Below are 16,905 nucleotides of genomic sequence, written 5' to 3' on the forward strand. Positions count from 1 at the left end.
GACCTTTCCACCCTCAGGCCTACTAATCCTTTAACTTCCTGCCTGATTCTGAATATTAACCATTTATCAGATAAATGGTTTTTGAATGTTTTCGATGACTCCGTAGGTTCTCATTTCATTGTTAATTCATGTGCATTGCTATACAATTTCAAGTTTGTTGAAGTCCCACGTATTTTACTTTCATTACCTATTTTCTTTGCATTTTAACCAAGAAATCTTTGCCAACTCCAATCCTGTGAAGCTTTCCCCTCATTTTATTCTAGCTTTATACTTTAAGTCTTACAGTAAGGTTTTTAATTCATTTAAATTTTATCATTTGCATATGGTATGAGAGTCCAACTTGATTCTTTTGCATGTGGAAATTTACTTTTCCCAGCAGTAAGTAGTATTTGTTGAAAAGGCTATTCTCTCCCCATGGTGTATTCTTGGTGCTTTTGTCAAAGCTCATTTGACGGTATACATGAGAGCTTATTTCTCAATTCTGTTCTGTTGGTCAGTGTCTGATATGATTTGTTTTAGTGGTACTGAGAATTGAACCCAGGGCATTGCATATGCTAGGCAAGCTTTGTAACACCAAGCTACATCTAGCACTTTTTATTTTAAGAGAAAGTCTTTCTAAATTGCCAGGCTGGCTTTGAATTTGTGATCCTCATGCTTTTGCCTTCCAACAAGTTGGGATTACAAGTTTGTGTCACCATAGCTTCCTTGTCTGTCTGCCTCTAGCCTAATACCATGCAGTTTTGATTATTGTAGCTTTCTAGTGCGATTTGAGATCAAGGAGTGTGATGCTAATAGCTTTGTTGTTGTTTTTCAGGATTCCTGTAGCTATTTGAGGCACTTAGTGATTCCATAAAAATGTTAAGATTCTTTTCTATATCTGCAAACAGTACTATTGCAATTTTGATAGGGATCACATATGATCTGTAGATCCCTTTGTGAGCCATGGACATTTTAGTAGTATCAAGTCTTCTATTCCACGCAATATGGAGTTTTTCACTTATTTGACTTTTTAAAATTTCTTTCAGTAGAGTTTTGTAATTTTCCACATTCAATCCTCTTGCCTCCTTGATTAAATTATTTTACCCTTTTTGATGCAATTGAAGTTCTCTGTGTGTCACTTCATTTAGCTGTGTTTCTTATAGTTATCCATGATGTTAAAAATGAATTTCTCTTTTTTAGACGGAGTAACATTCCATTATTTATGTATGTTGATGTACACACATACCACATTTTCTTTTTCCATCATCCATTAGTAGACAGGGTAATTCTGTATGCTGGCTATTTTGAGTATTGCTGGGATGAACATAGGGCTTTAGCTATTTCTTTAAAATAGTGATTTTATTTCCTGGATGTATACCCAGTGATTGCCAGTTCCTGTGATAGTTCTACTTTTTAGTTTTGAGGAGCCTATTCTTTTCTGTAATGCCTGTACAAACTTGCAACCAAATGTATAAGGGTTTCTTACCTCTTCACCAACACTCAGATCTCTTGTCTTTTTAGTAATAGCATGTCAAGTGTGAGGCGATTTGAATTTGCATTTCTCTGATGTTGAGCACGTTTCATATATCTATTGGCCATCTATATGTCTTTGGAAGTACATTTATTTAGGCCCTTTGCTTTTAATTAGACTATTTGTTCATATGTTATTGAATTAGGTGAATTTCTTAAGTATTTTGGACATTAGCCCCTTATATATTGTTTGCAGGTATTTTTACATCAGTTGCTTCTTCATTTTGTTGATTTGTTTTGTTTGTTTACTATGCAGAAACTGTAGTTTGGCATAATTGATATTTCTCTACTTTTGCTTTTATTACTTGTGTCCTGGGTGTCTTACCTAAAAAAACATTGTCATGATCATCGTTTTGGAGCTTTACCTTTATTTTATTCTAGGAGTTTTGTGGTTTCAGTTCTTACATTTAAATGTTTATGGAGGGTAGGGAAAAGAAAGTGAAGAAAAAGAATAAGATGTGGTATGTGCCTGTCCCAACTCCCCATGATGAACGTAATCATTATATACTGTGAACATGTACTAATAAAAATTGCAGAAATTAAAATAAAAATTATTTAATCCACATTACTTTTGTATGTGTGATATAGGATCTAATTTCATTTTTCTGCATGTGAGAATCCATTTTCCTCAGCACCATTCATTGAGAAGACTGTCCTTTCCTCATTGTGAATTCTTGCACTTTTGTTGTATTTGACAATATTGATTCTTCTGCGTCATACCAAAGTGCTATGTTTCTATTTATTTTCATCCCTTTCAACTTCTTCCGTCAGTGTTTCTATTAGATCATTTAACCTGTGTACTTTTATCTCTAAATATTTTATTCTTGTTGTTGATATTATAAATGAGATTGCTTTTTGTTTTATTTTTATTTTTTAAAATTTTTTATAATTTTGAAGGTAGTAAAATACAACAAAATAAGACAGAACAAAGCCAGTTGAGACAGTGCAGTGGAATTGGTACAGCACTTCACAGAGGGTTACCAGGGTAACAGTAAGAAGTACCACAGTATATCTCGTTATCTTCACAATAGTTGTTCTTTCTTTCTTTTTTTTTTTTTTTTTTTTTTTTTGTCTTTTTTTCCTTTTTATCGGTACCGGGGATCGAACTCACAACTGCCTGCTTATGCTACTGAGCTAAATCCCCAGCCCCCAATAGTTGTTCTTTCAATCAGGTATAGCAAAATCAATTGAAATGCAGAACATTATAGAACTTATCAAAACAGAATATTGAATAGAGCAATGTAATTAATCAGAACAAAGCAAAACAGTGATAACAATATTTGCCTTCAAAGATATGGTAGAAGGAAATCCCCACTATTTGCTGTATTGCCGTATGGTCAACCTCCCAAGAGATGCTCCGACCTCTGGCTCCCACTTGCTAAAGCGAGGGATGGGATGTGTGAATCTCATGCTGGTAGACTTACAGCTGCTTACCAGAGAGGCAGGCAGGTTGCTTGGTTTCCCAGAGCCCTAAATTCCAACATGGCGCAGATCTCAGGAGACACTGGGTGGTTGTCTCCCTGAGGAGCCGCAGCTTGCCCAAGCCACGGCTGCTTACCAGGGAGGCAAATGGGCTGCTTTTTTTTCTCTTTTATTTTAAAGAGGATAAAACAGAATAAAACCAACCAAAACAAACCAGTGTAAGCGATACAGGATTTAAAAATATTATGAAATCAACAATAGTTATCATAATTCCTTTTGATGTCTCCAAAATAGCTTCAGATAACTTCAGACATAGTGAAAATTGAACAGAACAGATAGTATAGAAACAATAAAAACAAAACAATGAATGCAATAAAGGCCTTCAGAACATCCAATAGTAAATCCAAAATGGCTACCATAATATAGTTTGCTATCTTTGAAATAGCTGACCCTGCCATTGGATTGACATAAACAAAACAAAAGAGAATACCCAACCCAAAAAAACAATGGAAATGTTATTGGACTTCCAAAACAAGACCATAGGGAATCAACAATGGCTGCAACTCTCAGAAGGAGATCCCCCCTAGGTATCACAGTGTGTACCACTATCCTCAACCTATGATCAGACCGCAGGCCCTAGACCTGCAATGTTAGTGAAATACTAAAGCACCGCAGGCGTGTAATTGCATTTCACCTCGACAGCTATCATCACAGCCTTCTCTGGATATGCTGATCACTTACGGTGGTTGGGGGGATTGGTACTTCTTGTTTGCCAGCCTGTGTGCGGAAGGGGCTGGGGTCTGGCTCATCCAGTCTGGCGGCAGCCAGTACCTGGCGCTGGTTCCTAGGCTGGGCTTCTTTTCTGGTGTAGTCTTATTCTGTCTACCACTGGACCACGAATGGCGCTGACTCACAGGGGCTGCTTTCTTAATTTGTTATTTATAGTGGTGTATAGAAACTAAACTTTTTTTTTTTTGGTGGAGACAGTTGAATTCAGGGCCTTTGGATTTAGCACTGAGCGAAATCCAAACCCTTTTGTTGTTTTTGAAGCAGGGTCTTGCTAAGTTGTCCAGATTGGACTCAAACTTTCAGTCCTCCAGCTTCTGCCTCCCAGCCAGCCTCCAAGGTCTAGGATTATAGATAGCCATATACCACCCTGCCTGACTTCAGCTGAGTTTTCATTGTATTTTGATTCTGTATCTTTCAATTTCATGGACTGCCTTTGTTGGATTTCATAGTTTTCTGCTGGAATCTATAGGACTTTCTGCATATAATTTCATGTACAGAGAAAGATATTTTATTTCAATTTTGACTTGGATGACTTTTATTTCTTTCTCTTGCCTAATTCCTTTGTCTAGAATATAGAAGTAGGAAAATTGAAACTCCTTGTCTATTCCTAATCTTAAGGAAAAGTTTTCATTGATCACTGAGTATGTCTGCTATTACATGTCGACTGCCTTTTTTTTTTAATTAGGTACCATATTCTTTTATATCTAATCCTCAAGAATTTTTATTATGAAAGGATGTCAAATTTTGTCAAAGGTTTTTTATGTATTTGTCAATGTGGTCAAATTTTAGTTCTTCATTCTATTACTGAGCTTTACTGCTGGATTCTATGAAACATTTAGAGAAGAGCTAATACCAATTCTACTCAAACTCTCTTTAAAATTACAGAGAAGGAAATACTTCCAGATTTACTTTACAAGGTCAACATAGCCTCAATACCAAGGCCAAAATTTGTGGGATTTCTGTTGTTAAATGATTTTTAAAGTTACTTGCTTTGTGACTCATATTAAGATTCTAATTTCTAAATTAATATGTAACTGTTTTGTTCAAATTAGCTACAAGATAATTCTGTAGAACACAGAAATTTTGGTGAGGTACAGCTTCACTCTTTCTGCCTTTCTCTGTTAATGCCAGTTGCATCTTTCTACATTTTAAGTCCACGAATATAATTTTGTTACTGGTTCTTGCTGTTACCATTTAATTCAGAAAAAGAAAACAGAAACAGGAATGTTTGTTGTTTTTTATATTTATTTATTTATTTATATACTTTAGTTTTACCATTACTCTTCCTTTGAATGCTTTTGAGTTAGTAATGACCTTCAGCTTAGCCTGAAGTACTGCCTGTGTAATATTCTTACAGTTCAGGTGTGCTAGTGATAATTGATTTCAAAATGTATTAATTTTTTCCCTCACTTTTGAAGGATTGTTTGTTGGCTGTATAATTCTTATTAATTAGAAATGTTTTTCTTTCACCTCATTATGTCATCCCACTGGCTTCTGTTTTCCTTGGGTTCTAATCAGAAGTCAGTTTTTAGTTCTATTTAGTATTATTTTATACAAGGCTAAATAGATTTCCCCCCTTGCCTTCAGAATTGTTCATCTGCCTTCTGATAATTTAATTATTTGTGCAGATTTGATTTGTCTTAACTTATCCTACTTGGAGATTATTGAACTTTTTATGTATGTATAGATTCATATTTTACAGTGACCTTTAAGAAGTTTCAGCAGTTATTTCTTCAGCTATTCTTCCTACGTCTTGGTCTCTATCCGGTGGAACTTCTGTTGGTATATGTTGGTGTATATTCTGAATCTCCACTAAATTTTCCTTGCTTTTCTTTCTGTTTCTCAGACTGGATAACCTTGACCAAGCAGTGCAGTGTTTACCTTCATGGTAATACCTTCTACCACTTTAAGTTGGCTGTTGAGACCCACTAGTGAATATTTCTTTAATTATTACATTTTTTAGCTCTGAAATTTGAATTTGTTTTTAATATGTTTTTTAAAAGTAATATCTCTTAACAGACTCCCTAGTGAGACATTTTTCTTATATTTTTCTTGAATTTTTAGGCATGATTTTTGATCAGTTCTCAGCAAATATGAGTAGCTGATTTATAGAATTCCTTAAATTCAGTTTTTGAATTTCCTCAGTAGTTTCCTTTGAAATCCTACCCCATGTATGGGATATGATTTTGATTCTTTGCATGCTTTGTTATTTTTTTACTCAAATATAAATCTTTTAGGTAACAATGTTAATTTCTCCTCCTCAGATTTTGTTGTTCTCTGGTAGGTTTCCTAGACTAATTCTATAAAATTTGTGGTCCCTGAAGCCCCTACTCAGTGAGCCTCATTGTGAGTTAATGACAGACAGATTCCCTTAATGTCTTGTTTTCTAGCCTGTTGGAGGATTCTGTGTAGTTAGCACTCCTCTAGTGCCCTGACAGCATATAGGTGTGCCTAAACAATACTGAGTTTTGGTTTTCGCAGTGCATGGGATCAGCTCAAGGGCCTTTTGGAGTCTGTGCCCTCCCACAGAGCCCCAGCCCAGACCTAGGTCTCACTTCTTGTCTGTGCAAAGCCTACAGGTTGCTAGGGATGGTGCAATAGGGCCATCTTGGGCACATGGGTAACCTTGCACTTGCCCCTAGTTTTTGAAGCCCCAGAAATATTTTATAGCTTCTTCAGTTCTGTTGATTCTCCCTTTTTTACTTTTTAAGTTTTTGCTCAGTGTTTTATTTTACTTACATTATTGCTTCAGACAGCAGTAATGTTATATCACTATTGCTGGTTTGAGGAGGGCAGAACTAGGAATTGAAGCTAAATCCTTTATACTGAGCTACATATCCAGCCCTTTTTTGTTTTTTCTTTTGAAACAGTCTTGCCTAATTGCCCAGATTGGGCTCGAGCTTGGAATCGTCTTGGCTTAGTGTCCCACAGCCCTGGGAATGCAGGCATGTGCTACCATGCCTGGCTTTTTTGCTGATTATTTTTGACATACATCCTTAGAGTAGGGCTCTTATCACAGCATGGTAAGTTTAGTATTAAGTCCTCAGAAAGGAACTTTCCCACTTTGAAGAAAGTCTCCATAGTGACAGCTTGTTGAGGATGGGCCTTTGGGAGCTCTAGCAGACCTCATTGACTTCCTTTGACTGTAAGGTGCTGGTTTTCACAACCACCGTACATCCAAAGCTGTCAGTTTTCAGGGCTTCCATGGAGTGAAGGGAAACAGCAGTGTTTCAGTGCTTTTATGGAGTATATTTATCTTCATGGTCCTTAGTTGGCCATTCCAGAAGTGCCTCTGATGTAACATGTTTTTCTCCACCTTATTTAGGAAGGTTACATTGCAGGAAAGGTTCTTAAGTGACACATTTGTATAAGACATCATAATTAATCAGCATTAATTACAGTTAGAAATATAATTATTTCACTTTATAACAGTGTGATGAATGCAGCTCATTTTTAAATAATTAAGTGCATGAAAGAATTACCTTATTCCAGTTTGTATAAATAAATGAAATTATGTAAGAAATATGTGCTCACAAGAATATTACGTGACTTAAAACAACACACACATTATTTTACAGTTCTGGAATTCATAAGTCTGGAGTGAGTGTTACTGGGCTAAAATCCAAATCTGGGCAGGTCTGGATGCCTTCTGGTTTGCCTTTTTCAGTTTCTAGAGAACAAATATATTCCTTGGATCCAGGTCCCTTCCTCGTCTTCAGAGTCGCAATACAGTGTCAGCACATCTCTCTCCCGTTCTGTCCTTCTGTGCTCTCTGCCCCTCTCTCCTTTCCTGTCTGACTTTTTCCGTTATCTTGGATTCTTTTTCTTGTTTCCTCCCTCTGTGACTCATAAAGACTTTGAATTTTATTGGGTTCACCTGAATATTTTATGCTGCTCATCCCCATCTTGAAATCCTTGATTGTTATGGTTTGAGAATTGGTGGTCAACTTAATGCCAGCTGGATTACATCAGCATGCATTGAGTGAAGATGTTCCCCCTGAGGAGGGTTGCCAGGATAAATAGGTGAAGAAGGGAGGTGTTGAGGGTTGAGGCGTTAAGGAGGCATTGTGGGTTCTCCTACGAGTTGCTGTCTGAGCTGTTGGTTCTCCTGGAGAAGCTTTGGTCCTCACATGGAGCATTGCTTCCTGGCTCCGGAGGGGAAGACGTGTGCCTCTTGGTCTTCAGGGTGAACTCGTCACACTGCTTCCTGGCACCCGACTGTGCTTGGAGGAGGAGGAGCTGGGGTGGGGGGGAGCTCCATGTCGCTGAGGACAGCTGTGGTGCCTTTCAGGATAGCCCTGGTCTTTGTTGTGAGTGTGACTTCTCCACTCCAGCATAGAACCCTCATCCACTAGCACAGCTCCTTCATCCTGCTGGCATAGACTTTCTGGCTTCCACTGCTGACCCTTGGGTCTTCTCACTACGGATCCATAAAAGAGACTGATGTGAGTCCTTCTTGTGGGCTCTGGACCTCCAGTTGGACTCATGGGAGCATTGTCCTGAGCTCTGGGTTTTTATCTGGACTCATGTGTGACATTGCCTTGGGGTTTAGGCTCTTGACTTAAATAATCTATGTCTTTGGTGTTGCGGATAGATTCCCTGCATGTTAACTACCAGTAACCATTATAAAAATATTATAAACTCCATGTCCTAATCCTAGTTGTTCTCTGAGTACAACCCCTTACTACAACATTGATCACACCTGTATAGTTTCCTTAGCAGTTGAAGGTGTAATACTGTATATTTATAGTTTATAATAAGTAGATGTTGACATCTTTGAGGGGTCATTATTCCACTCTCACCATAATAAAAAACAAAGGTTTTCTGGGTAAAGTTTTGAAAGTCTTATACATATATGGAATAGTGCTTATATTACATATGTGCAACTTGATGCATTTGGGTTTTTTCCATTTTTAAATTTTATTTTAAAGAGGATAAGACCGAGGAAAATAAAACAATAAAACCAATCAAGATACACTAGTATAAGTGATACAGGACTTCAAAACCTTACGAAATCAGCAATAGTTACCATATTGCCCCTTGTTGTCTTCAAAATAGCTGCAGATACCTTCAGACATAATAAAAATCAAACAGAACAGAATAGAGCAGAAACAGTAAAAACAAAACTCTGAATGCAATAAAGGACTTCAAAATAAACTAATAGTAAATTCAAAATGGCTACCATCATGTGCCTTGCTGTCTTTTAAATAGCTGCTCCAGCCATCAGATTTAACATAAAACGTAAAACAGAATAAAACACAACCCAAGAAAACAATGAAAAGGATATTGCTTCCAGACGGGGATCACCTCCTGGTGAGGCCTGGTTCTCCCCACTCCCCACAGTCCTCCTTGTCTCCCACCTCGCCCTGGCAGTCCACGAATGGTGCTGACTCACAGAGAGGCTTAGGTGTTGCTGGATGCATTTTGAAAAATGCATACAATAGAACAATATGCTTAGGACAAGAAATGCTCCTACCAGGCCCCTCCCTATATATGCAAAAGTTCTGTCAACTTAAAGTTAACTACCAATAAGCCTCTCTTATTCCATTTACTTACTTAGCAGCATTCAGGGTCATTGCACCGAGCTACATCCCCAGCTTTTTTAAATTTTTAATAAATTTTGAGGCAGAATGTCACTAACTTTTAAATTGCCTAGTCTGGCTTGAACTTGTGATCCTCTTTCCTCTGCCTCCTCAAGTGTTTGAAGTAGAGGCTCTGTACCAGCATGCCTGCCTCTAATAAAATAGTCTTTTAAATAGAAGAGATTAGTTTGCATTTTTTGAAAATTGTATAATGGGACTGGTGTGTGTTCTTTTTTTATATTTGGCTTCTCTTTCACATAGTAGGTTTGTGTATTCATCCATGTTTTGAGGAGAGCAGTGATTTATTCATTCTTACTGCTGATGTAGTATTTTATTTTAGGAAAAGATTACAATTTCTAAAGGAGATGTGTGGTGGTGATGGTGGTGGTTGTCAGGAACTGAAGGCACAGCCTTATTGTACTCCCTAGATCAAGCACTTTACCACGGAGCTACATTCCCTGCTGTGGCACAATTTCCATTTTTACTCTGCTGTTGACTGGTTTGTGTTGTGACCCATGTGGCCCTTGAGGTCCTTTGGGGTGAAGGAACAAGAGAGGATGAGAAAATAGACAAAGCTGGGGTCAGCTTTGTCCTTATCCTCCTGATGGGAGGAAAGGTACTGCCCCTCACTGCAGGGGCATTTATTTATACCTTTTAGCAACTTACTGTCATGTGACACCCTGTTGTCCTAGCTTCCCACTGTTCAGATTGTCTTGGGGTTAGGTATTCTCTGGGCTAAGCAGCTTCTTCAGGTGGCTGGCCCTGGAGGCCCTTTGTTCTTCAGAACAAAGCTGTGCCATAGCCTTGCACATGTGGTCACTTTCCAGCTTCAGTGGCTCCCAACAGGTTTGTTTCCACTCTTTGGCTAATAAGAACAGTGCTGCTGTGAACATTCTAATACCCATCTTCCAAGTGCCCAAGTACAAGTTTTTAGTTTAGTGAAATTGCTGACTCACAAGAAACACACATGACTGTGATAGCTCGGACCCCGGAGTAAAACCCAAGGAAGCAAGAAATTAAAACTTGGGGAGCAAAGGCTTTATTTTAGGCCAGGCCTGGCGTCACAGTCTCCAGGAGCCAATTTGGAGACTGCGCGCCTTAACAGCCTTACAGCTAGAAAGGTTGGGTTTTAAAGCCGAAAACCACAGGAATGTTGTAATCGCTGACAGGTAGCATCTGGGCTTTTAGAACTTCCTGTAATTTCCTTGAAGTTAAGCATTTCTTTTTTTTTTTTTTTTTTTTTTTTTTGTCTTTTTTCCTTTTTATCGGTACCAGGGGTTGAACTCACGACCGCCTGCTTGCAAGGCAGATGCTTATGCCGCTGAGCTAAATCCCCAGCCCCAGCATTTCATAAAGAACAGCACATTTTATTACAGATAGTCGGATGAGGGGTAGGAGAGGGAGTTACAGGAAACTGATACCTAAGGCTTTTACAGCTTTCTCAGGAAATTGAAACTTAACCTAGAAAGATAGGAAGGGAAGGGGATTTACAAGGAGCTGAAACTTAAATCTTTACTGGAGATAGAATTTTAATCTCTATTGAAACGGCGCATACAGAACAGGAAGGGGGCCCAAGGGTTAAAACTAGGCTATAACAATGACCAACTTTAGCAGACATTGATTCATCCCTTTTCATGTGATTGCACTATTTTGTACACCCATTAACTATGTATGATTGTTCCAGTTGCTCTACATAGGCATCTATGCTTAATATGAACTGTCTTTTACATTTTGGCCATTCTTACAGTTCTAATTTGTATTTCCTTGATGACTAATGAGTCTGAATATTCTCCTTTGTATACAGCATTTAAAACAGGAACATACATTCCATTGTTGGCTACATAAAGCCATGCATGAGGGTACTAGATGACAAATTGTTAGTGTCTACTAGTGACAGGAAGAGGGGAGGGATTACCAGTTAATGCCCTCTGTAAACCCCTGTCCCCTCTTCTTCTGTCACTCCATGTAGAAACCACCATGAGGGATGTAACTTGTTTTGTACTAGGAACATGTGCTAATAAAAACATGTACTAACAAAAAGAAGTGAAAAATTTTGTGCTAAAAAAAATATAACATCAAATTTGCCATTATATCCATTTTTAAGTATAGAATACAGTGACTATACATTATATTGTTGTCTAACTGTCACCACCATTTAAAAATTCTTTTTGAGAGATTGGCTTATTTGCTTAAATCATTTCAGCATCCCAGTTTTTTTTACACATCTGAGAAGAAAACGTATATTTGTAATGAAAAATTCACCTACAGAAAACATAAAAATTAGATTTTGAATAGTTTGAATATAATTAGGGGAGGGTGTTGCTCATCAAAATTATTAGAAGTTTCTGTGTGAAATCATTTTATTAATTACACTGCCAAAGTAATCAGTCTTACTCAACATTTCTGATCTGTATATTGTGCTCTTTTGAATCATGGTATGGGATGTCATAACTAATTAAAATGGCATGGTTTTTGTTGCTTGTATTCTAGTCATTTTGTGAAGTAGTAGCATTGTGGTTCAGAGCCACCTGTTTGAATTTCTCTTCAGGTTACCTGTGCTTTTGTTTTCTTCTTCAGATTATGACTGTACCAAATGATCCTTACACTTTTCTGTCCTGTGGTGAAGATGGCACTGTTAGGTGGTTTGACACACGCATCAAAACTAGCTGCGCAAAAGAAGATTGCAAAGATGTAAGAAGCCAGTTTTTGAATAACTGATGCAAGAAAAATTATGAGTATAGTTTAAATTTGACTGTTATCTTAGAGGATATGATTATGTGTGAACTTTTAACATTTATTTTGCTAAATTCACAAAAATATTTTAAGGTCAAAAAACTTAGGTTTTTTAATTACTGATTTAAAATGCATTTTAAAAAATTTGTATAGTTCTTTAGTGTATAGTATTATCAAAACCTGGAGAATTTGTTAGTATATCGTATTTCCTCAGGAAGACAATTTTGGCTTACCAGAATAGCGGTGATACAAGTTATAAAAGTTTTGCATCCTTTTTCCTCCTTCTCTTTTAAACCAAAATTTTAAGAAGTGAGATGCTATTTTACTAGCATTTTTTTTAAATTCAAATTTAGCTATCCATACATTTACTATCTATTTTACTTTTTAATAGTTTGAAATTTATGGTAATGCTGAAAAATTTTTCAATCTGTAGACCTCAGACAAATATCCTTTAGGATTATATGTTATTAAGAGCATAGTAGCCTTTTCTTGGATCATTAAGAAGTACAAAAAAAAATGAAATAAATGATTATTGCTTAGTTATTTTTACTGAAAAGTAGCAAAAATTGCTAGTAATCAGGTTATGTACTACCTAAAATAGTTAACACAGCTTTTATGCTTTAGGGTTGAAAAGATTATTTTAAGACAGAAGAAAAAATAAAAAGTGGAAATTGAAAAAAATGTTAAACATAGAATTTTTAATCAGTTTTTGTGTTTTATGTATACACGTGCTTACTGTACATAAATCAGCAAACTAAAGCTTGAAATACACCTGCTTATGCTTCTTAGTAAATGGTTAGTATTAAAATTCATTATTCCAAATTCTTTTAAAATTAAAAAGTGTTATACAGTACAATAGGATTTAATTGTGCTTCTCTAAACAAAATCATGAAATATGAATACAAGGTTAAGAAGTACATATATTCTTAATAAAACTTGTCATTTATGTATAGAAGTACATAGAAAAATTGCTAGCTAGTAATTCTTAGTTTAATATCTTAGAATTATGAAAGGCATTGAGAAATCAATTCTATATATTAGGGGTAAGATTCTGAGATTAATATGTTTAATAAAATTTAGCTAAATTAATTTAAAAACATGTCAAAGTAGTATAGAATCAACAGTATTTTTAAGGTGGTAGCACATACTTTTTAAAATGGTTCTAGAAAGCTAAATACTGAGTAAGACCTATTTATTGCAGGATTTGTACTATGTGTATGACAATTTTTAAACTAAGAAGAAAGATTTTATCTGTTAAGAAAAGTATAAAATTTTTAAATCAGTTAAGAATATTGTTGTATTTCAATAGCAATTGTCAATAGTCAAAATACTATCACTATCATGTAATCATTACTATGTATTATAGGCAGAATAGATTGTACTTTTACCTTTAATCTCAGGTGGCCCAATGATAGCAGGCATTTCTAATGGTATTAATGGCTTAGTGATCCTTTACATGGTGTATGAATTTTTTATGTTTCTAAAGATTTTCATTATTCAGAAGTATGGGAATGTTTACTAGTCACTTTGTATAATATTACTGTATTGTATGAAGGGTAGTTTTGTTAGAGGGTTTGCATTGTGGTAATAAAGTTTCTTCTCTATGGCAGTTGATAATCAGCATAATTACTCAATGTTTTTATTTTTATATTTGACCTATTTTTTATTTGTTCCTTTTCAGAACATATTTTGTATGATTCAGATAGGGCTATTTTTTTTTTTTAAATCTCTATAGGTAGTATTTCAATGTATTGTTATTTTGGTTGCTTCGTAAGCAAGGTATATAACATTAATTACAAAAATCAATATTATAAATCAATTTTGGCAAACTGTAAAGAAAACATTTTCTTTATAATGATAGGTTTTAAAGAGGAGTATTGACTGCGTATATTTATCTTGGTTTTATATATGCTGAATGTGTTAGAAACAGTTTCTATTACAGAATTAAAAGTAGATTAAATTTTAAAAATACTGTTTTGTATTCTTTTGTCTTAGCTGAGTTAGATTTTCTGAGAATCTTACGTTCTTATAATTGAGACGGAAATGTTTCATTTATTCATTTTTTGGTAATAGGAATTGAACACACGACCTCTTGCTTGCCGGGCAGGTGCTGTGCCGCTGAGCTGTATCCTTGGCCCCGAGGGAGGGATGTTTTAAATTTAGTATAGTTGCTACTGTACAGCTATCTGTAACTGGTTTGTGTTATCTTTTCTAGGATATTTTAATTAACTGTCGACGTGCTGCCACATCAGTTGCTATTTGTCCCCCAGTACCTTATTATCTTGCTGTTGGTTGTTCTGATAGCTCGGTACGAATATATGATCGGCGAATGCTGGGGACAAGAGCTACAGGTAAAGAGATAGTTAGGAAAAGCAAGGGGCTATTTCAAAAAGCGATTTTAATTTTTTATTAAAAACTTCTTTAATTATAAAACCTCAAGAAACAGAGTGTATTTAAATAATACAGATCATTGCCCCCCCAAAAAACCATTCAACCAAGTTTTTAAGATTTACTGGCATGAGACTATTACAGTTTATCACTTTTTAAAAAATTACAATTCTTGGTGTATGTCAGTTTCCCAGGACCACCATACTAAATAACCACTAAATGGTTCTCTTAAAACAATAGAAAGTGAGTCTCTCACATTTCTGGAAGCTAGACATCCGAAATCAAGCCATGTCAGGTGTAGTTTCTCCTAGAGATGCTGCCTGCTTCTCTCCCGGCTCCAGTCTTCACTAAGGCTGAGCTTATGAGCTGTGCCCTGCAGTCTCTGTGCTGTCTCCTCTGTGTGTCCCTGTGTCTACGCTTTTCTGTTCTTAAAATACCAGTCACACTGAATTTGAGGTCCTCATATGTTTGACCTTTTGTGATTACATTGGCAGGGATCCTAGTTCCAAACAGGGTCACATTGTGAAGTTTCAGGTAAGCATGAATTTTGGGAGGACTGTGTTGTTTTTCAATCAAGGAATAACAGTAAATGGCGGGGAGAAATGTTAAAAAAGTACAGTGGCTTAGGTATTAATATGTAGCATAAGTTTTTGGCTGCTTAGCTTAACTAAAGTACTGTATAATAAAGGTGCAGTACTGAATTTGAATCTGATTTAAATCAGTTGCTTTTCTCTGTGGAAACTGAGTACTTCTGAAATAACCAATTGAAAGCCAGCTTCCATTAGCGTTTTCTCAGTTAAGGAAAGCCAAGATTAATTATGTATGCAGACATGCACACGTGTGTACATGTACATATAAATACAAATATTAAATACACAGATATTCAGTATTTTACGTTGTGAAAAATGAAGATAAAGGTGGACCGAAGCCAACAATGTCAGTAAAAATCTCGTTACAGTAGATTATTGTAATGAAAATACTAGATGTCTTAGTTAGTTTTCTTGTTCCTGTGACAAAATACCACACAAAGGAGGAAAGGTTTATTACAGCTCACAGATTACAGAGGTTGTAGTCCATAGTCACTGGTTCCAAGGCAGAAAGCCGCGGCAGAGAGGCATCACAGAGGAGAAACAGTTCACAGTGTGGCGGCCAGAAGACAGCGGCAGCAAGCAGCAGAAAAGTAGCTGATGCGGCAGCAGCAACCTGCCTCCCTCTCTTATCCTATCCAGGCTACCAGTGACTTGGATGGTGACACCATACCCAGGGCAGGCCTTTTTCCTTTATCTATCCATACCCAGAACTGTGCTAAAACACTCAGTGGACTGACTAGTACTCATGTCTCCTTAATCCCGATATCTCAGCCTTAATCCAAGTATCACATGCCCTAGATCCAGCCACCATCAAAAAGCCTGCCTCTGACCATAAGGCTTTGGGGACATTAGATTCAAGCCATAACACCAAATGAGCTTTTTTTCTTTTTTGAACTGTGATTAAGTCTGTGAGAGAGGTACATTTCAGGGGGAGAAGTCTATAACATAATGTGAAATTCTGTTCTTAACAGATGTGAGACAGTCTGACATTTTGAACAGGACAGGACTTAATTGTGCAGGATTTTTCAGCTTTGGGATTGTTAGAATTTAGCATTCCTCAGTCCCCAGGGCACAAAGTACCAGTTGTGCTCTTCTATGTCATACTAAAGTCTATTAATAGAGTTAATTAAAATTGGAATTATATTCTAGGATGTTCACGGTCAGTTTTCCTATTATAAAAATTTACCTGAAAATGAATTTTTGGAAGATGATTTAATGTCACTATCTATATAAATCAATGTATTAAATAACTGATAGTTTATGTAATCTAGAAATAACTTCCTGTTTTGTGATTTAGGGAATTACGCAGGTCGAGGGACTACTGGAATGGTTGCCCGCTTTATCCCTTCCCATCTTAACAATAAATCCTGTAGAGTGACATCTCTGTGTTACAGCGAAGATGGTCAAGAGATCCTTGTTAGTTACTCTTCAGATTACATCTACCTTTTTGACCCAAAAGATGATACGGCACGAGAACTTAAAACTCCTTCTGCAGAAGAGAGGCGAGAAGAGGTATGTTTACTTAAAACCGTGTTTATTCAATTAAGAGAATAGTGTAAGTGATTTCTGTGCCCTAATGGCCAAATAAATAAATAAAAGCATTAATTTTCAGGGTATTTATGATTTAAGCAACAAAGTAAGGAAACATACCTGAAAGAACAGGCCACCATGATATTTTTAAAAAGAAAATATTTAATAGTATTATATTCTTATCACTTTGTAGGTACACAGCAGAACCAAAAAAAGATTAGCAGTTGTAACACTTGTAGAAAAGGCAATTAATAGAAAATGGGATGATAAACTTCAGGAAAGGAAAGGTTTTCAGTTTATTCCTATTTACTATTCATCTGTGGGCAGCAGTCTCCTTTCCTCTGAGTTGTGCCTCTTTCTTA

At 36.3% G+C, this 16,905-nt stretch overlaps 1 protein-coding gene across 11 annotated transcripts in view; it reads left to right on the forward strand.

Moving 5' to 3' along the window:
• Dcaf6 (DDB1 and CUL4 associated factor 6) overlaps positions 1-16,905 on the forward strand; it is a 135,853-nt gene that overhangs the window by 41,293 nt on the left and 77,655 nt on the right. For all 11 annotated transcript variants that reach the window (XM_063253607.1, XM_063253612.1, XM_063253609.1 and 8 more), the window contains exons 5-7: positions 11,880-11,993; positions 14,251-14,386; positions 16,311-16,525. In XM_063253607.1, the coding sequence (XP_063109677.1) occupies positions 11,880-11,993; positions 14,251-14,386; positions 16,311-16,525 (465 nt within the window). The remainder of the gene's footprint in view (positions 1-11,879; positions 11,994-14,250; positions 14,387-16,310; positions 16,526-16,905) is intronic.

The sequence above is a fragment of the Cavia porcellus genome, unplaced genomic scaffold (genome assembly GCF_034190915.1).
Source record: "Cavia porcellus strain 051 isolate PalLab524CR breed Dunkin Hartley unplaced genomic scaffold, mCavPor4.1 scaffold_7, whole genome shotgun sequence".
NCBI lineage: Eukaryota > Metazoa > Chordata > Mammalia > Rodentia > Caviidae > Cavia > Cavia porcellus.